A 26,773-nucleotide genomic window follows, 5' to 3' on the forward strand; every position below is an offset into this window, starting at 1 on the left:
GTAAAGAAAAGAGGTGAGATAGAGGTAGAGATAAGTGACAGGGCAATTCAAATAGGCTTAAATACATACTTACTATTTCTCATCAGTAGAAATATCCTGAGTGTTTTTTATAAAACTTTATGACAGTATATTTACAGGTTAATAATCAGTTTGAAAATAACAAGGTGGTAGGCTGCTGTTACAGTTTGTAGTATGACTTATAGGTAGAAAAGAATTATTTTATGTGTAGTCAGTCTTCTTTCTTGGACAACATGGACACAGTACTTCTCTGCTTTCATCTTAGTCTGTTTTCTCTTTTGTTTTTGCTTTAGCTCAACAGAACTCACCAAAAATCCATGAAGGCTGGTGGGCATACAAGGAGGTGGTCCAGGGAAGCTTTGTCCCAGGTAAATGCACATTTATTACTTTATTTTTAAGAAAATAATTTGAGTGAAATGTAGTATTATTTCCAGAATTTTGCATTTGCTACATGGCATGGAATGTATCGCAAAAGGCATCATAGTCTGACTTATGTGTTAGATGAATCCTCCATCAAGAGAAAGTTTATTAAGTGAGTGGTAATTTAACCAAGACTACGTTTTTCCATCTGAGCTTACATCTTAATGTCCTTCCATCTACAGGTGGCTGTGTCAGGGAGAGGGCAAAGCAAGAGTCAGGGTTGAGGTTCTGTATGCTAAAATTTGGTTGAGAAAGAGTGATTTTTTAATGTTAATGAAACAGGAAGTCTGAAAACTAGCAATGAGGCTTGCTGGGATACACGCCATCTCTGATGTCACTTCAGTAGCATTCACGGTCAGGACTTAGCAGATTGGGCCAAATACCAGGTAAAAAAGTCATAGGTAAAGTGGATGTTTTCAGCATGGGAGGAGAGAACTGAAGACAGGTTAAAGCCAGAAACATACCATAACATTAGTTTTGAGACAAGGTGGAGTGTCGTTGTCTTCCCCCACTACTCTTATCCCAATTATAGTCCTCAGTCTTCTGCTGCTTCAAGATTGTAGGGAAAGAGGAAAGAGAAAGAGCATGAATGTTAAAGAGAAGGATGGAAGGGAAGGCAGGTGAGATATTTCAAAGTATTTTTAACTGCTTATATGTGAGAGGGTAAGAGATAAAGCTCTCAAAAGGAGTCAATGTGGGGTTCCAAATCAGGCAATGAAAACAGAGGTCAAGTGTCAGTTGAGGTCTTTGTAGTTAGTGGCAAGTGGGAAGAGCGATGCCCCCAGGTCACCTGGTTCATTCTTGAATGCTATGTCTTCTTTTCCTGTTCTTCCGTATAGTTCATTATATCAGCTGTGCAGAGCTAAGCAAGTTGCTAAACTCCTCTGAGCATCACACTTGTCATTTGTATTGTGGGACATAAATACGTACCTTTGAAGCTTTTCATTAAGAGGAAAGCAGGCATGGTGAGAGAGAGTGAATGACCCAGGGAAAAGCCAGTTGACTGCCAAATAGTTTCATAAATTGGTATTATTAACTTGATAAATTTATTATGATACATTTATGTCTTGGCCCAGTGGGCATAGAAACTGGGCTTGATTAATTCACCCAGATATGATCAAGTTTCTAATAATATTCTTATAATAATTTAATTGACACAGATGTGTTCATATGGCATGATATAGATATATAACATTTTATACTTACAATTGGGGGCATCCCTTTCCAATCGATAGAAGGTTGTGTATTTTTTACTGAGGAATCTTCTTCTCGTATTCAAGACATCCCAGAAATTACATTTATAATAATATTTTTATGTTCTGTGAATATTAAATTAGAGCAACAAAGGGCATTCTGCCAAATTATAAATCTTGCTAAACTAGTAATATTCTCCATAGTGACTGAAATGCTCATGGATAATACTGGATACATTCTGGAAAATTTTGCTTTTCTGCTCCACAGTTTTTTGACTTTTTCCCCTCTGTTGACACATTCTTCCTTTACATGTACTTAAGTCCCTATTTTGAGTTTGTTGTTGCTTCTAAGACAACCGCAGGAAAGAAGTTTTATCTTTCCTTTATATGCTGATTTAAAAGAATTTAAGTTTCCCTTATTTCAAGTTTTAAATGAGGTAATATGTATAAAACCATCTATATGGGAGCCAGTAAGGTGTGGAGTTATGAGCATGATCTCTGGAGTTGGACAGACCTGGAGCTGGGTCTGGACTCTATGGCTTCCTTCTGGTAGAACTGTCAGCAAGTCACCTACCAACTCTCATTCCCTCAGGTTCTTCATCTGTTAGAATGAAGATAAGGACCAAATCATCCTCACAAAGTTTTGTGAGGATTAAATTGCATAATGTAGGTAAAGTGTCTGGTACATCGTGTGAGTCAGTACCTGTAATCCTGTTGGCATTACTATCATTATTTTATCATAACAACATGACTGGATATTTGATACTTCTCTGTTTGAGAAAGGAAGAGAACTGTAAATTTAAAAATGTAATCATGCAAGTGAGGGTCTCTCATGATGCTAGAACATGGAAGGTGCTTAGTAAATGTTCTTTGAATTTGTAAGCTCAAAGTGTCTCCATACAGTGACCGCTGGAGAGGAAACTTCATCATTCTCTAGATTTAACAGTCCCAAAATTCTTTGGCTTCTTGGTAAAGAAGACTGGTATCTGATAATCTCAATTCCTAAACTTTTGGGAATTTCAGATGTCTTTAAAATGATAAGAGTCATGAGAATTTGTGAATTAAGTAATTGGACCTTAGGCTCTAACATCTCACAGACTCCACATGACCCACTTTATCTGAATTGGTGCTTAGGCCAATGGTCCCTTTTTCTCTCATTATCATTACTGAATATAAGGTTAAGAATGTTCTTTACTTTGCCCTGGGATTTTTTTCAGATTATCGATGTGTAAAAGAGAAGAGAATCTCTTATGACTAGATTATTTGGACAAGTTTTATTGTCCCATGAGCTTTTACTAGAGTGTCCGTAAATAATTATCAGTTGACGAAATAGTTGTGAATCTGTTACCTTAACAAAGCTTGTAGTAGATAAAAATACATGATTTCTACAGTGATGGCAAACACAAGGTTGATTTAGTGTCAGAATAGCCCACTTTGGTCAGTTCAGTAGTACTTAAGGAGTAGCCACCTGATACTGAGCACATGTGTGGGACTGTTGATAAAGAGCTAACTGATACATAGTTCTTATACAAGGATAAACCCACAGTCTAAAGAGGAAATAAAGCGATAAACCCATGACTTAGTATAAGGGCTGTAATAGGGTTTATAAGACATATAAAGGAGGCCATAAAGCATTGGGATTCAGCCTGCCTGGTGTTTAATAGATTTTGTTGTTTACTTGCTTAAATCTGTATCTTCATCCAGCATCACCCATAACCACCATCTGCCTTACAGACAGAACACCAATTTTATTTGGGTGTTTACCTCCACATAGTCATGTGCTCAGGGAAGGAGACCTTCCCAGCCCCAGAAGGTTACTCTTGGCTATATCTACACCATGGTGATTTCAGCCTCTTTTTTTGACAGTGATTGATTTAGACGTCATGATGGCTACTTTTATGTGTCAACTTGGCTGACCCACAGTACCCAGATATCTGATCAAACATTATTCTAGACGTTTCTGTGAAGATATTTTTAAAATGAGATTAGCATTTATACTGGTAGACTCTGAGTAAAGCAGGTTACTCTCCATAATGTTGGTGGGCCTCATGCAATCAGTTGTGGGCCTTAAGAGAAAAAGGCTGAGGGAACTTGTGTTTCCAGAAGTTTTTGGCCTTCAGCTGCAACATCAACTGGGCCTCCAGGCTGCTGGCCTACCTTGAAAATTTCAGATTTGTCAGTCTCCATAATCATGTGAGCCCATTCCTTAAAATAAATTTCTCTCTCTGAAGAACCCCCCCCCCACACACACAAACACACACATTCTATTGGTTCTGTTTCTCTGGAACACCCTGACTAATACACTAACACAGATATGAACATATGATAAATATTTCTCTCCATCACTTGTGAGGGGAGTCCACTGAAAAAACTTGGGAACAAAAGCCACACTAAAGATGGCAGAACAGAAAGTTGGAAAGAACCAAGATCTTTTATGGGCCACTTGAGTATTGAATTAACCATGGAACTGCCTCAGCATTTTTTTTCTTGAGATAAAAAAAACATCTTGTTGTTGGAGCCACTTTGAGTCAGGCTTTCTGTTACTTGCAGCCCAAAAAATTCTTCAAGAGTCACATTTCTCAGTACAGAGCAGAAGGAAGGAAGGAAGTCTTGGGTCCTGACAATCTTCAGGATTATCCAAAGTGGATAAGGAGAAGAATGTGAGGATTATCAGGATAAACAGCACTGGCAAAGAGGAGTGAAAATTCACTGTGGGTTTGGGGAATGCTGGGTACCTCTGAGTCTCTAAAAGGCAGGGTACACAATAAGATGTGATGAATGAAGAGACCAGCAAGGTCATCAGGGGCCATGCTGTTAAATTCTTTGTGTTCCATGTTCAAGAGCTTAGGCACAGCTTTTTGGTTGTTTTGTTTTGTTCTGTTTTTTAAATAGAGGGATTATAAGACATTTTTAAGCTCTGGAGTGACACAATTAAATGTAAAATTTTAAAAGCCAGCTATGAGCCAAATGGCCATGGACATGACAAAATTACATATATTTACAGTGTAGCTATTGATGAAAAAGACCAGAAGACTAGCATAAAAGATATACAACTAAAGGTGTAAAGAAGGAACCACAACAGGACAGGTAAAAAGGTCAGAGAAGCAGTATAGTCGAGACCCATACACCCAGGTGGGCCATCCACAAATGGGAGGATAATTATAGTTGCAAGGAGCATGGGATCCAAGCCCCACACTGGGCTCCCCAGCCTGGGGGTTCTGCACCATGAAGATGAGCCCCTAGAATATTTGGCTTTGAAAGCCATCAGGGCTTACTTTTGGGAGAGTCAGAGGGCTGTGGGAAATAGAGACTCCACTCTTAAAAGGTCCACACAAAATCTCACACACTGCAGGACCCAGGAAAGAAGCAGTAATTTGAAAGGATTCTGGGTCATACCAACTTGCTGATCTTAGAGAGTCTCCTGGAGAGACAGAGGGTAACTGGAGCTCATCCTGGGAATATAGACACTGGTGGCAGTCATTTTGGGAATCTTGTTCTACCACAGTTACACTGATTCTGTCAAGCACTATTTTGGAGTCCTCTCTGTAGCTTATTAGTGCTGGAACTGTCCTCACCCACCAACAGGGTGGCTGCCTTAAAGCCCCCTGAGCCCACAGCCATTCCAGAACCCAGCTTTTACACCAGAGGACCCAGGACCCAGCATAAATAGCTCCAGACCAGCCTCACCAACCAGTGGACAGGCACCAACTCTGAGACCCCCTGGGCCCTGCAGCCAGAGACCCTGGGACCTGGATCCACCCACTAGCCCCAGGAACTGCTGGAGCTTTGAAATCAACCACTTTGTGACCCAGCCCTGCCCACCAGTGACTGGTAGCCTTGTCACAAGGCAGGGCTGGCAACCAACACACTCAGCCCATATAGGAGCACACTAGAGTATATAGCTCTGTTGACCAGAGGTGAGTGTGCTGCTGGGATACCTAGGACATCTTCCACAAAAAAGCCACTTCTCCACAATTGAGAAATGTAAACAACCTTCCAAATGCATAGAAATAAAAAGAGCAAATTAAGAAAAATTAGGCAACAGAGGAATATGTTCCAAATGAAAGAACAAAATAAAACCACAGAAAAACTAAGTGAAGTGGAGATAAGCAGTCTACCTAATAAAGAGTTCAAAGTAATAATCATAAAGATGTTCAAAGAACTTGAGAGAAGATTGGATAAACAGAGTGAGAAGTTAAACATTTTAACAGAGTTTAAAAATGTAAAGAAGAACCAGACAGAGCTGAAACATACAATATCTGAAGTAAAAAGTACACTAGAAGGAACCAACAGTAGAGTAGATGATACAGAGGAGCAATTCAGTGCATTGGAAGACAGAGAAGTGGAAATCATTGAAGCTGAACAAAAAGAGAAAAAAGAACAAAAAGAAATGAGGACAATTTAAAAGACCTTGGAAACAACATCAAGTGTACTGACATTCACATTATAGGAATCTCAGAAGGAAAAGAGAGAGAGAAAGGGACAGAGAACATATTTGAAAACATAAGAGCTGAAAATTTCCCTAACCTGGGAAAGGAAACAGACATCAAGGTTCAGGAAGCACAGAGAGTCCCAAACAAGATCAACTCAAAGGGGACTACATCAAGACACATTGTAATTAAAATGGCAAAAATTAAAGATAAAGAGAGAATAATAAAAGTGGACAGGGAAAAGCAACAAGTTACATACAAGGGAACACCCATAAGGCTATCAGCTGACTTTTCTGCAGGTCAGAAGGGAGTGGCACTATATATATATATATATATATATATATATATATATATATATATATATATATATATATATAGTGTGTGTGTGTGTGTGTGTGTGTGTGTGGTACACGGGTCTCTCACTGTCGTGGCCTCTCCCATTGCGGAGCACAGGCTTCGGATGCACAGGCTCAGTGGCCATGGCTCACGGGCCTAGCCGCTCCGCAGCATGTGGGATCTTCCTGGACCAGGGAACGAACCCGTGTCCCCTGCATCGGCAGGTGGACTCTCAACCACTGATCCACCAAGGAAGCCTGCAGATATATTTAAAGTGATGAAAGGAAAGCTGCAACCAGGATGGTGGAGCAGGGGCAGGGCAGACGGATGAGCACATGTATGTCTGAAGGAAAAGCAGTGGATGGAAGCTTCTCTGGTATGTAAAGCATCCTGTGAATTAAATTTTGGAGGCATTGGAATGAGTTGTTTCAAACATATACTTAGTGTGAGGTTACTGTTAGCTGTGCTGTTTACAGGGTAAACCAAGAATAAAGTAGCCAACCCCAGACTTCTGCCTGATGCAAAGTCTTGCATATGAAATGTCTACTAATACTCTCATTGGTAAAGGCAAATATATGGTAAATGAAATAAATAATGATTTTCTACATGATATAGGCACAATGATCAAGGGATCAATCCAAGAAGAAGATGAAATAATTAGAAATATATATGGTTCCAACATAGAAGCATCTAAATACATAAAGCAAATATTAACAGACATAAAGTGAGAAATTGGCAGTAACACAATAATATTGGGGACTTTTTTTTTTTTTTTTTTTTGCTGCACACGGGCCTCTCACTGTTGTGGCCTCTCCCGTTGTGGAGCACAGGCTCTGGACGCGCAGGCTCAGCAGCCATGGCTCACAGGCCCAGCCGCTCTGCAGTATGTGGGATCCTCCCAGACCGGGGCACAAACCCATTTCCCCTGCATCAGCAGGTGGACTCTCAACCACTGTGCCACCAGGGAAGCCCAATATTGGGGACTTTAACACTTCACTTACATCAATGGACAGACCATAGAGATAGAAAATCATTAGGGAAACACTGACCTTAAATGACACATTAGACCAAATGAACTTAGTAGATGTGTGTAGAACTTTCCATCCAAAGCAGCAGAATACACATTCTTTTCAAGTGCACATGGAACAGTCTCCAGGATAGATCACATGCTGGGTGACAAAATAAGTTTAAGTAAATTCAAGAAAATTGAAATCATGTCAAACAGTTTTTTGGGTCACAATAATGTGAGACTAGAAATCAACTGCAAGGGAAAAGCAACAAATAGCATACAAGGGAATCCCCATAAGGTTAACAGCTGACCATTCAGCAGAAACTCTGAAAGCCAGAAGGGAGTGGCAGGACATATTTAAAGTGATGAAAGGGAAAAGGCTACAAACAAGTTTACTCTACCCAGAAGGATCTCACTCAGATTTAACAGAGAAATTAAAACTTTTACAGAGAAGCAAAATAAGAGAATTCAGCACCACAAAACCAGCTCTACAACAAATTCTAAAGGAACTTTATTAGGTCTGGTGGGTTTTTGCCTTGCTCCTTCATCTGCTGTGTGTTTCTCTGTCTTATTTTACTTAACTTTCTGTGTTTGGGGTCTCCTTTTTGCAGGCTGCAGGTTCGTAGTTTTCATTGTTTTTGGTGTCTATCCCCAGTGGCTAAGGTTGATTCAGTGGGTTGTGTAGGCTCCCTGGTGCAGGGGACTAGTACTTGTGTTCTGGTGGATGAAGCTGGATCTTGTCTTTCTGGTGGGCAGGTCCATGTCTGGTGGTGTGTAGTGGGGTGTCTGTGGCCTTATTATGATTTTAGGCAGCCTCTCTGATAATGGATGGGGTTGTGTTCCTGTCTTGCTAGTTGTTTGTCATAGGGTGTCTTACACGGTAGCTTGCTGGTTGTTGAGTGGAGCTGGGTCTTGGCGTTGAGATGGAGATCTCTGGGAGATTTTCATCATTTGATATTACATGGAGCTGGGAGGTCTCTTGTGGACCAGTGTCCTGAAGTTGGCTCTCCCACCTCAGAGGCATAGCACTGACTCCTGGGTGCAGCACCAAGAGCCTTTCATCCACACAGCTAAGAATAAAAGGGAGAAAAAGTAGAAAGAAAGAATTAGTAGAAGGAAGAAAGAAAGAGAGAGAGAGAGAGAGAGAGAAAGAAAGAAAGAAAGAAAAAGAAAGAAGATAAAGTAAAATAAAATAAAATAAAATAGTTTTTAAAATAAAAAATAATTGTTAAGAAAAAATATTCTTTTTAAGTGATAAAAAGAAACAACAAAAAAACCCCAAAACAATGGAGAGACAGAACCCTAGGACAAATGGTAAAAACAAAGCTATACAGACAAAATCACACACAGAAGCATACACATACACACTCACAGAAAGAGAAAAAGGGAAATATATATGTATATATATATATATATATATATATATATATATATATATATATATATATATATATATATATATATATATATATATCATTGCTCCCAAAGTCCACCTCCTCAATTTGGGATGATTCGTTGTCTCTTCAGGTACTCCACAGATGTAGGGTACATAAAATTGATTGTGGAGATTTAATCCTCTGCTCCTGAGGCTACTGCGAGAAATTTCCCTTTCTCTTGTTTGTTTGCACAGCTCCCAGGGTTCAGCTTTGGATTTGGACCCGCCTCTGCATGTAGGTCGTCTGAGGGCGTCTGTTCTTTGCTCATACAGGACAGGGTTAAAGGATGAGCTGATTCAGGGGCTCTGGCTTACTCAGGCTTGAGGGGAGGGAGGGGTACGGATGCAGGGCAAGCCTGTGGCGGCAGAGGCGGGTGTAATGTTGAACCAGTCTGAGGTGCACGGTGCGTTCTCCCAGGGAAGTTGTCCCTGGATCACGGGACCCTGGCAGTGGCAGGCACACAGTGTCCCAGGAGGGGAGGTGTGAATAGTGACCTGTGCTTCCTCACAGGCTACTTGGTGACTACAGCAGCAGGCTTAGCGTCTCATGCCCGTCTCTGGGGTCAGCACTGATAGCCATGGCTCGTGCCCATCTCTGGAGCTCCTTTAAGCAGCACTTTTAATCCCCTCTCCTCGGTCACCAGGAAACAAAGAGGCAAGAAAAAGTCTCTTTTATCTTCGGCAGCTCCAGACTTTTTCCCAGACTCCCTCCCGGCTAGCTGTGGTGCACCAGCCCCCATCAGGTTGTGTTCACGCAGCCAACCCCAGTCTTCTCCCTGGGATCTGACCTCCGAAGCCCAAGGCTCCGTTCCCAGCCCCCACCTGCCCTGGCTGGTGAGCAGACAAGCCTTTCAGGCTGGTGAGTGCTGGTGGGCACCGATCCTCTGTGTGGGAATCTCTCCGCTTTTCCCTCTGCACCCCCGTTGCTGCACTCTCCTCCATGGCTCCGAAGCTCCCCCCTTCCGCCACCCGCAGTCTCCACCCGCGAAGGGGCTTCCTAGTGTTTGGAATCCTTTCCTCCTTCACAGTTCCCTCCCACTGTTGCAGAACCGTCCCTATTCTTTTGTCTCTGTTTTTTCTTTTTTTTTTTGCCCTACCCAGGTACTTGGGGAGTTTCTTGCCTTTTGTGGGGTCTGAGGTCTTCTGCCAGTGTTCAATAGGTGTTCTGCAGGAGTTGTTACACATGTAGATGTGTTTCTGATGTATTTCTGGGGAGGAAGGTGATCTCCATGTCTTACTCTTCCACCATCTTGAAGCTCCTTCCTACCATACTGTTTTGATTACTGTAGCTTTGTAGTATAGTCTGAAGTCAGGGAGCCTGATTCATCCAGCCCCATTTTTATTTCTCAAGATTGCTTTGGCTCTTAAGGGTCTTTTGTGTTTCCATACAAATTGTGAATTTTTTTGTTTTACTTCTGTGAAAAATGTGATTGGTAGTTTGATAGGGATTGCATTGAATCTGTAGATTGCTTTGGGTAGTATAGTCATTTTCACAATATTGATTCTTCCAATCCAAGAACATGGTATAACTCTCCATCTGTTTGTGTCATCTTTAATTTATTTGATCAGTGTCGTAGTTTTCTGCATACAGGTCTTTGGCCTCCTTAGGTAGGTTTATTCCTAGTTATTTTATTCTTTCTGTTGCAGTTTTAAATGGAAGTGTTTCTTTAATTTCTTTTTCAGATTTTTCTTCATTAGAGTATAGGAATGCAAGAGATTTCTGTGCATTAATTTTGTTTCCTTCTAGTTTACCAAATTCATTGATTAGCTCTAGTAGTTTTGTGGTAGCATCTTTAGGATTCTCTATGTATACTATCATGTCATCTGCAAACAGTGACAGTTTCATTTCTCATTTTCTGATTTGGATTCCTTTTATTTATTTTTCTTCTCTGATTGCTGTGGCTAAAACTTCCAAAACAAAGTTGAATAATGGTGGTTAGAGTGGGCAGTCTTGTCTTGTTCCTGATCTTAGTGGAAATGGTTTCAGTTTTTCACCATTGAGGAAGATGTTGCTGTGGGTTTGTCATATATGGCCTTTATTATGTTGAGGTATGTTCTCTCTATACCTACTTTCTGGAGGGTTTTTTTTTATCATAAGTGAGTGTTGGATTTTGTCAAAAGCTTTTTCTGCATTTATTGAGATTATCATATGGTTTTCTCCTTCTATTTGTTAATATGGCTTATCACATTGATTGATTTGCATACATTGAAGAATCCTTGTATTCCTGGAATAAACCCCAATTGATCATGGTGTGTGATCCTTTTAATGTGCTGGTGGATTCTATTTCCTAGTATTTTGTTGATGATTTTGGCATCTATCAGTGACATTTGCAATATCAGTGATATTGGCCTGTAGTTTCCTTTATTTGTGGTATTTTTATGTGGTTTTGGTATAAGGGTGATGGTGCGCTTGTAGAATGAGTTTGTGAGTGTTCCTCCCTCTGCTATATTTTGGAAGAGTTTGAGAAGGTTAGACGTTAGCTCTTCTCTAAATGTTTGATAGAATTCTCCTGTGAAGCCATCCGGTCCTGGGCTTTGGTTTGCTGGAAGATTTTTAGTCACAGTTTCAATTTCAGTGCTTGTGATTGGTCTGTTTTTATTTTCTATTTCTTCCTAGTTCAGTCTCAGAAGTGTTGTGCATTTCTAAGAATTTGTCCATTTCTTCCAGGTTGTCCATTTTAGTGGCATAGAGTTGCTTGTAGTAATCTCTCATGATCTTTTGTATTTCTGCAGTGTCAGTTGTTACTTCTCCTTTTTCATTTCTAATTCTATTGAGTTTAGTCTTCTCCCTTTTTTTCTTGATGAGTCTGGCTAATGGTTTATCAATTTTGTTTATCTTCTCAAAGAACCAGCCTTCAGTTTTATTGTTCTTTGTTACTGTTTCCTTCATTTCTTTTTCATTTTTTTTCTGATCTAATATTTATGATTTCTTTTCTTCTGCTAACTTTCAGGTGTTTTTGTTCTGCTTTCTCTAATTCCATTACGTGTAAGGTTAGGTTGTTTATTTTAGATGTTTCTTGTTTCCTGAGGTAGGATTGTATTGCTGTAAACTTCCCTCTTAGAACGGCTTTTGCTGCATCCCATAGGTTTTGGGTCATCATGTTTTCATTGTCACTTGTTTCTAGGTGTTTTTTGATTTCCTCTTTGATTTCACCAGTGATCTTTTGGTTATTTAATAGTGCATCGTTTAACTTCCCTGTGTTTGTATATTTTACAGATTTTTTCCTGTAATTGATATCTAGTCTCATAGTGTTGTGGTCAGAAAAGTTACTTAATATGATTCCAGTTTTCTTAAATTTTCGAAGGCTTGATTTGTGACCCCAGATATGACCTTTCCTGGAGAATGTTACATGGGCACTTGAGATAAAAGTGTATTCTGTTGTTTTTGGATGGAGTGTCCTATAAATAGCAGTTAAGTCTGTCTTGTTTAATGTATCATTTAAAGCTTGTGTTCCTTATTTATTTTCATTTTGGATGATCTGTCCATTGGTGAAAGTGGGGTGTTAAAGTCCCCTACTATTATTTTATTACTGTTGTTTTCCACTTTTATGTCTGTTAGCATTTGCCTTATGTATTGAGGTGCTCCTAAGTTGGGTTCATAAATATTAAAAATTGTTATATCTTCATCTTGGATTTATCCTTTGATCATTATGTAGTGTACTTCTTTGTCTCTTTTCATAGTCTTTATTTTAACGTCTATTTTGTCTGATATGAGAATTGCTACTCCAGCTTTCTTTTGATTTCCCTTTGCATGGAATATCTTTTTCCATCCCCTCACTTTCAGACTGTATGTGTCCCTTGGTCTGAAGTGGGTCTCTTGTAGGCAGAATATATACAGTTCTTGTTTTCGTATCCATTCAACCAGTCTTTGTCTTTTGGTTGGAGCATTTAATCCTCCTTAATTACATTTAAGGTAATTATCAATATGTATGTTCCTATTACCATTTTCTTAATTGTTTTGGGTTTGTTATTGTAGGTCCTTTACTTTTCTTGTGTTTCCTGCCTAGAGAAGTTCCTTTAGCATTTATTGTAAAGCTGTTTGGTGGTGTTGAATTCTCTTAGCTTTTGCTTGTTTGTAAAGGTTTTAATTTCTCACTCAAATCTTAATGAGTTCTTTGCTGGGTAGAGTAATTTTGCCTGTAGGTTTTTCCCTTTCATCACTTTAAATATGTCTTGCCACTCCCTTCTGGCTTCCAGATTTTGTGCTGAAAGATCAACTGTTAACCTTATGGGGATTCCCTTGTATGTTAATTACTGCTTTTCCCTTGCTGCTTTTAATATTTGTTCTTTGTATTTAATTTTTGATAGTTTGATTAATATGTGTCTTGGTGTGTTTCTCCTTGGATTTATCCTGTATGGGACTCTCTGTGCTTCCTGAACTTGATTATTTCCTTACCCATATTAGGGAAGTTTTCAACTATATGTGTTCAAATACTTTCTCAGTCCCTTTTTTTTTTTTTCTCTTCTTCCCTTGGGACCCCTATAATTTGAATGTTGGTGTGTTTGATGTTGTTCCAGATGTCTCTGAGGTTGTCCTTAATTCTTTTCATTCTTTTTTCTTTATTCTGTTCTGTGGTAGCTTTTTCCACTGTTTTATCTTCCAGGTCACTTATCTGTTCTTCTGCCTCAGTTATGCTGCTATTGATTCCTTCTAGAGAATTTTTAGTTTCATTTCTTGTGCTGTTCATCGTTGTTTGTTTGCTCTTTAGTTCTTCTAGGTCCTTGTTAAACATTTCTTTTATGTTCTCCACTCCATTTCCAAGATTTTGATTATCTTTATTATCATTACTCTGAATTCTTCTTCAGATAGACTGCCTTTTTCCTCTTCATTTGTTTGGTCTGGTGCGTTTTTACTTTGCTCCTTCATCTGCTGTGGTTTTCTCTGTCTTCTCATTTTGCATAACTTACTGTGTTTGGTGTCTCCATTTTGCAGGCTGCAGGTTCGTAGTTCCCATTGTTTTTGGTGTGTGCTACCAGTGGCTAAGGTTAATTCAGTGAGTTGTGTAGGCTTCCTGGTGGAGGGGACTGGTGCTGGTATTCTGGTGCATGAAGCTGGATCTTGTCTTTCTGGTGGGAAGGACTATATCCTGTTGTGTGTTTTGGGGTGTCTGTGGCCTTATTATGATTTTAGGCAGCCTCTCTACTAATGGATGGGGTTGTGTTCCTGTCTTGCTAGTTGTTTGGCATAGTGTGTCCAACACTGTAGCTTGCTGGCTGTTGAGTGGAGCTGGGTATTAGTGTTGAGATGGAGATCTCTGGGAGAGCTTTCACTGTTTGATATCACACCTGGCTGGGAGGTCTCTGGTGGACAAATATCCTGAGCTCAGCTCTCCTACGTCAGAGGCTTGGGCCTGACACCCGACCAGAGCATCAAGATGCTGTTAGCCACACAGCTCAGAAGAAAAGGGAGGAAAAAAAATAATAATAATAAAAGGAAAGAAAGAAAAAATAAATAAAATAAAGTTATTAAAATAGAAAAAAATATTCAAAATAAAAATATTAAAAGTAATAAAAAAAGAAAGAGAGAAAGAAAGAAGAGAGCAACAATACTAAAAAACAAATCCTCCAATGATAACAAGTGGTAAAAACTATTGTAAAAAAAAAAAAAATCAGAATGGACAGTCAGAACCCTAGGATAAATCACAAAAGTGAAGCTATACAGACAAAATCACACAAAGAAGCATACACATACACACTCACAAAAAGAGAAAAAGGAAAAAAAAAATATATATATATATAAATAAAAAAAGGAATAGAGCAACCAAATCAATAAACAAATCTACCAATTATAATAAGTTCTAAATACTAAACTAAGATAAACATACAACCAGAGACAAATTAGATGCAGAAAGCCGACCCCAAGTCTACAGTTGCTTCCAAAGTCCACTGCCTCAATGTTGGGTTGATTCATTGTGTATTCAGGTATTCCAGTGATGCCGGGTACATCAAGTTGATTGTGGAGATTTAAGCTGCTGCTCCTGAGGCTGCTGGGAAAATTTCCCTTTCTCTTCTTTGTTCACACAGCTCTTGGGGTTCAGCTTTGAATGTAGCTCTGCCACTGCATGTAGGTCGTCTGAGGGTGTCTGTTCCCCACCCAGACTGGACAGGGTTAAAAGAGTGGCTGATTATAGGGCTCTGGCTCACTCAGGCTTGGGGGAGGGAGGGGTACGGGATGTGGAGTGAGCCTGCAGCGGCTGAGGCTGATATGACGTTGCAACAGCCTGAGGTGAGCCGTGTATTCTCTCAGAAAAATTGTCCCTGGGTCACGGGACCCTGGTAGTCATGGACTGCACATTCTCCCAGAAGGGTGGTGTGGATTTTGACCTGTGCTTGCACACAGGCTTCTTGTTGGCTGTAGCAGCAGCCTTAGTATTTCATGCCCATCTCTGGGGTCCGCACCGATAGCCGTGGCTCGCTTCCATCTCTGGAGCTCATTTAGGCAGTGTTCTGTATCCCCTCTCTTCATGCATCCTGAAACAATTGTCTCTTGCCTCTTAGGCAGTTCCAGAGTTTTTCCCTGACTACCTCCTGGCTAGCTCTGGCGCACTAGCTCCCTTCAGGCTGTGTTCACACAGCCAACCCCAGTCCTCTCCCTGGGATCTGAACTCTGAAGCCCGAGCCTCAGTTCCAGCCCCCACCTGCCTCGGCGGGTGAGCAAACAAGCCTCTCAGGCTGGTGATTGCTGGTCGGCACTGATCCTCTGTGCGGGAATCTCTCTGCTTTGCCCCCTACATCCCTGTTGCTGTGCTCTCCTCTGTGGCTCTGAAGAATCCCCCCCCCCCCCTTCCCACATCTCCGCCAGTGAAGGGGCTTCCTAGTGTGTGGAAACTTTTCCTCCTTCATAGTTCCCTCCCTGAAGTGCAGGTCCCATCCCTATTCTTTTGTCTCTCTTCTTCCTTTTGCCCCACCTAGGCATGTGTGGAGTTTCTTCCTTTTGGGTAGTCTGAGGTCTTCTGCCATAATTCAGTAGGTGTTCCTGTAGGAGTTGTTCCACATGTAGATGTAGTTTTGATGTATTTGTGGGGAGGAAGGTGATCTCCATGTCTTACTCCTCCACCATCTTGAAGGTGCCCCCCAGTGCTTCTTATGCTTCCCCACATTCATAGACACTATATCAGCTATTATCTCATTTCCAGTTCATGTCATTTTCATGTTTTTAATACCCAGAACCTAACACAGCACCTAAGATATGGTTAGAACTTCATACAGACTTTCAGAACAAATAAGATTTTGATTGAAGCACCAGTTCCCTCCCTTACTGGCTTTATAACCTCATGTAGGTCATTGAATCAATATATCTGGCATTATTCTCCTTTTGTATAAAATAAAGAAGTTGAATCATAGGGGTGGTTCCCCAAGTGTAGTCTCTGGACCAGCAGCATCAGCACCACCTAGCAACTTGTTGGAAATGCAAATTCTCAGGCTCCCAGACATGCTGAATCACAATCTCTGGGATTGGGGCCCTGAAACCTGTGTTTATAATAAACCCTCTAGGTGATTCTGATGCATGGTATCATTTAAAAACTGCTAGACTGGGGTTGTAAAACTGTGGCCTGTGGACCCACAGGGCAAGTCCCACCCAAGGCTTGTTTTTGTACAGGAAAGTTCTGCTAATCTCTACATTAAATGATATGATCACTGAGGTGCCTTCCAGTTCTATGATTCCTTGGTTATGAGTACAGTGTCTTATCCCTGATTGACAGGGGACTGCCAGTCAGGGGACCTGGGTTCTAGACCATCTGTTTCTACCTTGTTGTAATGTACATTAAGTTATTTCTCCTCTCCGAAGCTCAGTTTTCTCATCCTGAAAAATGACATTAGGGTAAGGTTACTGAGTCAGTCAGAATCCAGTTAGGAAAAGAGAAACCATGCCAGCTATCTCAAACAATAGGAATTTAACATGGGGAATTGGGGTACACAGCTGTTTGAAAGCTGAAAGCAGAAAAAGGGAGAGCCAAGGCAACTTGGCAGGAATAAAACCAGAGCAGCTCCCACCTTTAGAACTTGGGGAGCAGAAAGGAAGAGGCCACTAAGAATTTGGGAATTGGAAGGTGGGCCCTGAAGGACTATAACTTAAACCTCTAAGGTGACAGCATTACAAGCTGCTGCTCATACTCCTAAGAAGGTGATTTCCTGTGGCTGGTACTTGAGAATACACAGCTTTATGGTTTCTTGGATTAATAAAAGTGTGTGGCCCAGTAAATGCTTGAAATATCAAGGAAGCTGTGGCCCACCTGATACTAAGATAGCATGGCAGGGTGGGGGTGTGTGTGCAGCTCCGTAGCTGTAGACTGCAATGGGGTGGTATTCCAGTGAGGGAGGTGAGGCCTTGTAGACCAGACCTGGGATTGGTGGGAAAAGCTGAAAACTAGAGTCATAATTACTTTTTGCTGCTGGTACAGTAAAGTTGACAAGTACTGAAGCTGGAAAGGGGCCCTTTCTCCCTTCCTCCCAACTTCCAGATTCCCACCAATGTCTTTCACTGGCAGAACCTGACATGAAGATAGCCAGAAAGGAGATAGGAAATGCAGCATATAGAGTTCCAGCCCCAGCATCACAGAACAGAGAATAGAAGGGGGAAAGGAGGGATTTGGAGCTGAGAGACAGGCAAATAACAAGCACAGTCAGTCTGATGATCTCCCAGGTCCCTCTGTACTTGAGGAATTGCATTATATAAGCATATTGGTTACATAGATATGCCATGGATCCATGCATTACTTTTTCACCCACTTCAGGTGTTATGGGACATGACCATCCTTTGAGAGTGATATTTATCATGACCTCTAATATCATGGCTCTGAAAGGGCCTGTTTTACTCCCGGAATGTTTTAGGTTGAAAGAAGAATAAAAATAATGCACTTTTTTTTTTTTTTTTGAGCAACAGTTATGTCCCAGACATTGTTTCCCAATACAAAGATAACTAATAGATTGAATTTTACTCCTTTCAAGAATGTCCTTTAATAAAAACATTTTCCCCTAGGAAATATTATTAATAAAAGTTGCTTTTCCTCTAGGCTACCTCCCTAATCCCATCTTCCATCAACACCCATCCAGGCTATCCTGTTCTCTACCTACTTGAGCTGTACACTAGACTAATTGTTTGTTTTTATTTAACAAAGCATAGCTCTTACTTTGTGTTCTAAGAGCTTTTCAAACACTAATTCATTCAGTCCTCATAGCAATCCCATGATGTGTGTGTTGTTATTAGATGTATTTTACAGGTGAGGAGTTGAGACTTGAAAAAGCCAAGCCATTTTCCTAAGGTCACACACTGATGAAATGGGAGAGCCAGGATTTTGACTCAGTCTGGTTTCAGACCCTTCTGATCACCATACTCAATTATGGTGTACTGGTGTACTATCGTGTAACTGTCACCCAGCTCTGCCACATCTGAAAATGCTGCCATATTTTCTCATGTCTCTCTCTCTTCTAAGAAGTAAAGCTGCAATTATAGTTAGAGCCATCTGTGTACCTCTCCTTAATCATTTTTTATTTCTTTCCTACCTAGAGCAAACCACTATCCAACATTTTGTATTCTCATGTAAACTTTTTATCATATACTTTTACTATAATTTTATATATGTATCCAGTAAACAATTTAAAGCATTATTTCCAAGGTGTTAATCCTTATTGGTATGATGTCCTATAATACATATCCTTCTACAGATTTTTTGTTTTTGTTTTTTTCCATTCAACATGTTTCTGAGATTTATTTATGTTGGTAGATTCACTGGGTTTTAGTTCATTTAACTGCTGAATAGTAGTCCATTATATGGATTTATTACAATTTATTTTCCATTCTGCTGTTGATAAACATTTAAGTTATTTCTAATTTTTCACTGTTACAAACAATCTACAGTAAACCTTCTCTATTTCTTCTTGGGCACACATGTCGATTTGTATTATTTCTGGATTATAAGGTATACACATTTTCAGTTTTACTAGGTACTTCCATAGTGTTCTCCAAATTGGTTGCACTCATATGAGGAGTTAGTACATATCTTTATCAGGCTTTTGCATTTTCTCAGCGTGATGGGGGCTGAAATGGCATCTCCTTGTTGCTTTCTTTGAGTTCAAACAAGTATGAGCCACATGATGCAATTTTACTGTTTCACATCTCTGTGCTTGCTATTTCATGTTGCCTAGAATGTTTTCCTGTTTCTTCACTTCGAAATATCTATTTTTCTTTCATTACCCTAACTCAAACATTCCTCTTAGCTTCTAGTGATCCATGGTCTTCCAAACACATTTTGCTGCTTTCTATTTTTTGTTCCACAGCACTTTGATCTTAACAGAAGGATAATGTTTATGTCAGTTGTCCTTGCATAATTATTAATAGTGCCCTTTTGTTCTCAAAAGTGACCCAGTTTGGACAATGAATCAATAGTGACCTCCTTGATATTAACTCCATTATGGCTTATATCGTAGTTTTTATTTATGTTTCGGTATGCAGGCCTCTCACTGTTGTGGCCTCTCCCGTTGCGGAGCACAGGTTCTGGACGCGCAGGCTCAGTGGCCATGGCTCACGGGCCCAGCCGCTCCGCGGCATGTGGGATCTTCCCGGACCGGGGCACTAACCCGTGTCCCCTGCATCGGCAGGCGGACTCTCAACCACTGCACCACCAGGGAAGACCTATCGTAGTTTTTTGACATCACATATTTGCCCATTTTTCCCCCTTGAAAATCTAAGGTCTCCTAGACCACTCCTTTGTCATCTAGAAAAAGTTTTTAGCCACTTATGATTTATTATCTTTTAATGGAACCTGACTTGGCTCAAACCCACCTTCTTCTTGCAAGGAAAAAATGTGAAGAACTCTATGTAGCAGGTTTATTCCATTTTCTTATTAGCACTCTGCCAAGAGCAAGACATCATGAAGTCAATAACTAAAGTAAAAGAATGAGACTGCTTTATGTTTTTGCTTCAAGTTTTACTTGAGAGTTTAGTTTCACAAGATAATTAGAATAAGCCATTGTGTTTCTAGCATGTTAAAAAAGATACAATGCCTTATGTTTAGAATTATTTAGGAAGCTATCAAGTAGACCTATGCAAACAGGGAATTTCTCTTCAAAGAAAGTGCAAAGTGAAAATGATAATAATAAAATGGTATTGATAGCCTTTGGTTGCCATGGAAATGCTAGTTCACCCACTCCTGCTAGGTACTGTGGTTCATTTCACTATATTAGGTGTAGTAGAAAATCACATATCCACTTTTATTGTTTCATGGGCTGTAGTGGTAAGCATAGAAATATGCATTTAATTTTGTGCATTGACATGACCTCCCTGTTGGGTTTAGAAGGCAGAATGTCAGTGCTCTAAACTTAATCCATTTTATTTGCATGTATGAGATTCGAGATGTTTGCTGTGCCCATGATGGCTCCTGTATTTTTCAGAGTGCTTACTATTTTAAATTCCTGCCCTTCTGTTAAAACTTTGTATTGCACTGAAAATGTGTTCACAGCAGTCATATCACAAAGATTGTAAGGGAGTCACAAATTCTCAATTTCTAATATTTTTCAACTTTATCAGTTTGTTCTACCATTCAATTAGTGGATTGAGCAAGTTAGTACAAAGGGGGATTTGGGGGGTTGGGAGGAAAGACAATAGTATTTATTGAACCCATGATATGACCAAAGAACTGTGTGAAGAACTTTACAATTATTTTTATGTTCAATCCTTAAGACATTAGAAACCGTTGATTTTTTAAAAAAAATATTTTTAAAAACCCAGTATTAGAGAAGGGAGGTGATTTTCATATACTCCTTCATATGATTAGTGACAAAATCCAGTGTCATTCCCAACATATGGTGGTAACTGGTAAAAAATATGTATTTTTTAAAAAGATAGAAATTTATATTATTGGGTACAGTTAAGCAAATTTATTTATGCTTTGCATTTTCCGGAGTTGGAGTCATTGTCAGACACAATTATAAGCCAAATATTTTATTTTACTTTGCTCATGTCTTGATGTGTATCTGAGGACTGCATATGTGGAGTAGACACAGAAGTGGAATCCAGTTTGTATCCCTTTGCTTCCATGTGACTTCTCAGTTCCCATAGGACTAAGGCAAGTTTGCTTTGTCATTCTGAATATTCTCACCTCTTCCCTTCCACAGGGACTGCCTCATAGTACACACTCTTTTTCAATTCATTCCATTAATGTTATTCAACAGTTTTGAAACTCATCATTAAGGCAGAAAGGTCAACAGGCCCTACTGCATGATCTTTAAAGGCTGATAATGTCAAGATAAATGCTTTCTCTTAAATCTGTTTTTAAAGGCCAGAATCATGCATGCATCTCTGGGAGAGGATAATGACATCAAAATTATTACCAGGAGCCAATCCCTGTAATCATGGGTGCCAGCTAGGATTTATTGCTCAGTTGGACAAAAGCCTCTGCCACCAAAAGCCTATTGTTCATCCTTGGTGGACTTAATTTTAGGGTATGAAGGGTAAGTCATGGCTCTATACCCTGCAACAAAATGGTATGTTCTCTACGGAAGTGAACAGATGCGTTTACTTGACATAATAATTTTTGACTTTACAAAAAGTCTTTCTCTCTTAGAGTATACATATAAAATGTGTAAGATAAATACACATGTAATGTTGTGATACAATAAATTATAAAATAAATCCACTTTTTAGTTCAGCCACATGGCTTTTTCATACTTGGACATAAAATCAAACCTACGGGTAAGGAGTTGTAAGTTTCTTAGAAACATTTGTGATCAGGTTTCAATGGCTCATTCTTCTCAATATTTTTGCTTCCCTTCAGAGATTCAGATTCAAGGTGACTGAAGTGCCCACTGTTGGCCAGACACCATGCCAGGTACTTTGTATCTCACTCTCCCACAGTAATGACATGAATATTATTTATAGGATAGGGTAGGAATATATGGTATTTCTTAGATGAGAAACAGATGAGGCCTTGAGAGGTTGAGAACTTTTTATGGTGATTTAGGCCTTTCAACTCCCAAGTCCTTTTCTCTGTTATTGCACCTCTGCTTCAATCTTAACAGGATTATTGTCAAGGTAAGGCTACATGATATTCTAAATCAGTGCCGCTCATCCTAGAATCAGAAAGAGCACTCAAAAGTTGTTTGAATATGGTTGGATTTGTTGACCAAAGGATATTTTGAGGATCATCTTTTGAATAGTTAAACTTAAATGATAATTATCCATTTCCTATTATGGTCATACCTAAATTAAGCAAGACAGAGGTCCAGGAAGCCTAACTGGGTCCCTTCTATTTCTTGGGATAGAGGAGACGAGAGAAGGAAAGACTTGAGAGAGCAATCCTCAGCAATGAATAAACAGAAAAGAACACAATTAAGTTACTGAAGATGTTTGTTTACCAGTGAAAAACCTTATACCCTGACGTGTGTGGGCTATTACAGCACCCTCAAAAGGAATTATCCAGTAGTTCTAAAGAATATAAATGAACAGGGTTGGGTGTGTGTGTGTAAAACTGAAGAAAATATGTTCTCCAGGCCACCAGCTGGGAAGAGTTTTAGTGAGCAGCTATGTGGAAAAAATGATAACAAAATGTAAAAGTTAGCCTTAGACTCTTCATGGCCCTAAAGGTCATGTCATCAAAGCAGAAGTTTCATGGGCACCCAAAGAGCTGGAATTTTGTGGACTTACATTAGAGAAGTGGACAGCCTATCTCATTCAAGGTTATGTCCACAGTCTTCTCTTGACTAGCACTGCCCCTTTGCAATGCAGTGGTTCCCTTCTAATACCCAAGTATTAACCTTAGTTGCTTTTATGGGTTCTAAAGCCAGCCCAAGGCAATGGCTGCCAACATTTACTAGTGATATAATTGGCTGATAGAATCTTATTCCAGGAGAGACATACCGCTGAAATCTCAAATGGTAACTTCAGTTGTACCTTATAAAATACCAAAGATGTGCCCTTAAAATTTGGCTTTGTGTAAATCATTGTTTTTTCAATTCCAATTTTACTGAAATGTTACAAAGCATGAAACATATTGAAGAAGTGTCTTTTTAATGCAATCCAGAATAGTTCTGTGAAAGATAAAATCACCTATTGCTATACTTTTTTTTCTGGTAGCATTTGCATATACTAGGTTTGCTTAAAAGCAAGAGCACACTGGTTGTCAGTTTCACTGTTAGTAAATACTGACTCCACATCTATGTTTCCTTCCTAAAAAATTGGGATTGTAAGATTTTGGCCAAATATAACTCTGCAGCCTCTGCATTTTGTTAATAACACCATAATACCCCATGGGATTTTTAGCACCATCGTTAAGAGGAGCTCTTCTGGTTCTCACCTTTATTACTTCATTTATATTCCCATCCCTGGGAGGCATGGAGTCAGATATTATTACTTGCATTTATAGAGGGGAAATCTGAAAGGTTAGCCAACATCAAGTGATGGTCAGCAAGAGAGCTCCAGGGAGGATGCAGGTGGGCCAAAATCAGTCCAGCCCACCAGTGTTTGTTGGAAGTCTAATCCCAGAGGTCCTTGGCATAGGGATCCAAGGAAAGTGAGGTTCTATCAAGAGATTGCCCTTGTATTATGCTTGTTCTGCTCTGCCACTTACTAGAGACACTGTGATCTGAGACAAATTACTCAACTTCTGTGACTCACAGCTATGTCATAGGAAAAGTACATAGAATATCTGCCTCAGTTCCAGGAAGAGATTATTTTCTAAGGAAGATTAGCATTGACTCTGAGTAGGAGTCAGGGAAAAATAAGGGTGGGTGCCTGTGCCTTGCTCTTTCTGCACACCATGGCAAGGTCACTCCTTTGCTACCTTAGGGGTTCCTTCTTGCCTACATAGATTTTTTTTTTAAAGTCAGTGTCTTCTCTCCCCAATTTTTTTGTGAGTTTCGTCCTTCTTGGTATCCCATTCTAGAACCTATAGCAACAGAGCTCTGAAAACGTATGATGGTTTGAGAAGATTGGAATGATTTTCAGTCTTTATATTTAACAAGAAGAGTCAGAGGAAACATGGGATCCTAGACTCTCGGAGTTCCCAGCTAGGATAGACTTCAGAGAATTTAGTCCAAACTCCTCCCTTTACAGATGGGAAAAACTGAGATCCAGTGAGGAGATTCCAAGGAGAAACCAGTTAGTTGCATTTCCTTTCCTAAATGAGTTTTTCTCCTGTCACCTGCCTTTATTTATGAAAAATTGAGGTCATTGGAATGATTAAACTAGAAAAAGAGGGACAGCAGTGGGTGCGAATTGAGTAGAGGACCATGGGAGTCGTGGGAAAGAGGAAGGTAAGATTCCCCAAGTCTGGAAAGACAGCAGTGGTTTGGAGGAGACTCAGAGAATTTTATTAATTTTATTAATTTTACTTAAGTGCACATTTATTATACACTCCACCTGTATCACTCTGATCTAATTCGGTGGGAAATCCTTTGGATTTCCTACACTATTTCCTCAGTCTTCATTGAGATAAGTTCACCCATGAATGGGAGCCCATATCTGTCAGAATATTAACCTTGGCCAAATTGGAAAAAGACTGTCATTTTCCCCTCAATTTAAAAGATATTTTCCTTTGCTTTTAATATATTTATATAATATCTTTATAGTAAATATATTTACATTTGGCTCTTATTTCACATATGTGTGTATGTCTAAGTCAGAATAAGCAGGTTGTGTTCAATCTATGATTGGGATTAGTACAATATAAGAAGTATCACCTTAAAAGATATTTACTATATATATATATATATATATATATATATATATATATATATATATACACAAATACACCTTATATATACACTTAGTATATATTTCAAATATTTATTTATATATTATATTATATTAATGGTTCTTACCTTCTCCATGATTGTTGAAAAAGAGCATAATAGATACATGTATGTGTATAACTGAATCACTTTGCTTTACACCTGAAACTATCACAACATTGTTAATCAACTACACTCCAATATAAAATAAAAAGGAAAAAAAAAAGTACACTCTGTTGAAGTTTTGGTTTCTCCTTTTATTTGTTTCCCCAGCCACCTGTGTGTGTCTCACCCCTTCCCTGTTATTATCATCCCTCTCTTTACCCACAGTATGAAAAACAATCCATTTGTCTCAACAAAGTTGCCTAACACATTCTGAAAAGATTGTTATATTATGCATGTTTCAATTCTCTACAATCAAAAATAGACAGGAAAGGTGTTCATGAGTAGGAAATGTCAGTGTTCTGATTTTATCTGTTCCCATCTTTGTGCCTTATCCATTTGGTTTAAGTGGAAGTTAGATTTTTTTTTTTTTACACTATCCCCTTTTAAAAATGCAGTGTATTCAAAGTAAAAGACCATCTAGTCCTATGTGAATAAGCCTTAGGGAAATTGTTTGCTATTATTGATATTTTTCAGCAAGAGCTACAATGAGGAATGTGTACATTCTGAAGTATGTGCTGTTCCTCCTGTGAGACCTTACTTATTAATCATTGTGAAATTCTGAGCCATATAACTAACACTGAGTCCTTCTCTGAACTCTATGACAATGAATGAGTTAGCTTTATTCCCTCCCTGTTATTATTAGTTATGAGGGCCGATGGGGCGGGACCCTGTTTGTAACATTTCATATGTCCTGTAGAGACTATTTGGGGTACTGGGAGCATGACTATTTTAAGGTATAACAAGTATTTTGAAAGCAGTAAGTACTAGACTTCCCCTTTTAGCTTAAATAAAACCCCAAAAACCAGAAATTCAGCTATAAAATGTCAAGACCATGTACGCTGTATCTTCTGACTTCTTTCTAATAATAATGATAATGATTTTCATTTCACAATCATCAATATCTTCAGCACCATCATTGTCACTATCACCATGATCATTAGCATAGCCCTGTGTTATTAAGCAATACTATGAAGGAGATGCTATTCTAAGTACTCTGCATATTTATTATTTCCAATCACTACAAGCCTATAATGTAATTATTCATGATTATTGCCATTTTAAGAAACCTGAAGCTTCGAGACAGGAAGCTATCTGCTTTTAGAGGGACACCCGAGCATCACCTGTGGCTGAGCATCACCTTAGCTAGTACAGGTCCCAGAGTGCTTTGGGATATCTTCTGACATCCCTCTGCATTTTATTTGACCTGGTCACTTCCTCTGCTTCTCTTTGGTCTGGGATTTCTGGAAATGGCTTTGTCACACATGAACCCAACTTGTGATTTGTCAGCCCCTGCAGTGCCCATGGGTTTATAGTGAGTGTCATAATGCCCTAGTCCCGTATGAATGAGCCTTAGGGAAGCAGGTGACTAGGACAGCAGAAGATGTAAATTTTATTTAATAGTCTTTACAATATTACTTCCTTAATACCTTGCCTTTGGCTGCTATTTCTCATATGTGTGTATGTTTAGGTAAGAATAAGCAGATTGTATGTTTAGTCTATGATTGGGATTAGTACAATATAAGAAGTATCACCTCAAAATGGACTGTTCTCCTTCTGGCTATTGAAGATTAACTTATATCAGATTGATTCTCTTGCTGAGAACTAGATAACATGCAAAAAATATTTTAAAAATATCTCAGAAGGGATTATAGAGTGACCTTAGTTTGTTAGGGCCTTAGACTGCCAAGACCTAAGAGGCCAAGAGCCTTAACAGCCAGGAGGAGAACATTTCCTTTTGAGGGGTTTTAGGTAGTAAATACACAGAGCTGTTCACTTCGTGAAAATTCATCAGGCTGTATACACTTATGGTCTGTGCACTTTTCTGCGTGCATGTATGACAGGTAACAGTTTAAAAAAGAAAGTTAAACTTATATAAAACTATAAGGTATATGTTTAGATTGTTCCTTGTAAAAATAAAATCCTCAAATCGATTTCACCTGCTGAAAGCTGTTAGTGTGATTAGTTTAATTAAACAAAAGAAAACTAACCCTTCTAGTATTCAGAATGACTGAAGCGGTAACAGGTAATCTTTTGGCATGAG

At 39.3% G+C, this 26,773-nt stretch overlaps 1 protein-coding gene across 1 annotated transcript in view; it reads left to right on the forward strand.

Annotated features, from left to right (window-relative positions):
- Positions 1-26,773, forward strand: part of CA10 (carbonic anhydrase 10) — a 615,882-nt gene that overhangs the window by 115,903 nt on the left and 473,206 nt on the right. Inside the window, exon 2 of the mRNA XM_065897262.1 lies at positions 312-386. Coding sequence (XP_065753334.1) covers positions 312-386 — 75 coding nt within the window. The remainder of the gene's footprint in view (positions 1-311; positions 387-26,773) is intronic.

Source organism: Phocoena phocoena, chromosome 19 (assembly GCF_963924675.1).
Source record: "Phocoena phocoena chromosome 19, mPhoPho1.1, whole genome shotgun sequence".
Lineage (NCBI taxonomy): Eukaryota > Metazoa > Chordata > Mammalia > Artiodactyla > Phocoenidae > Phocoena > Phocoena phocoena.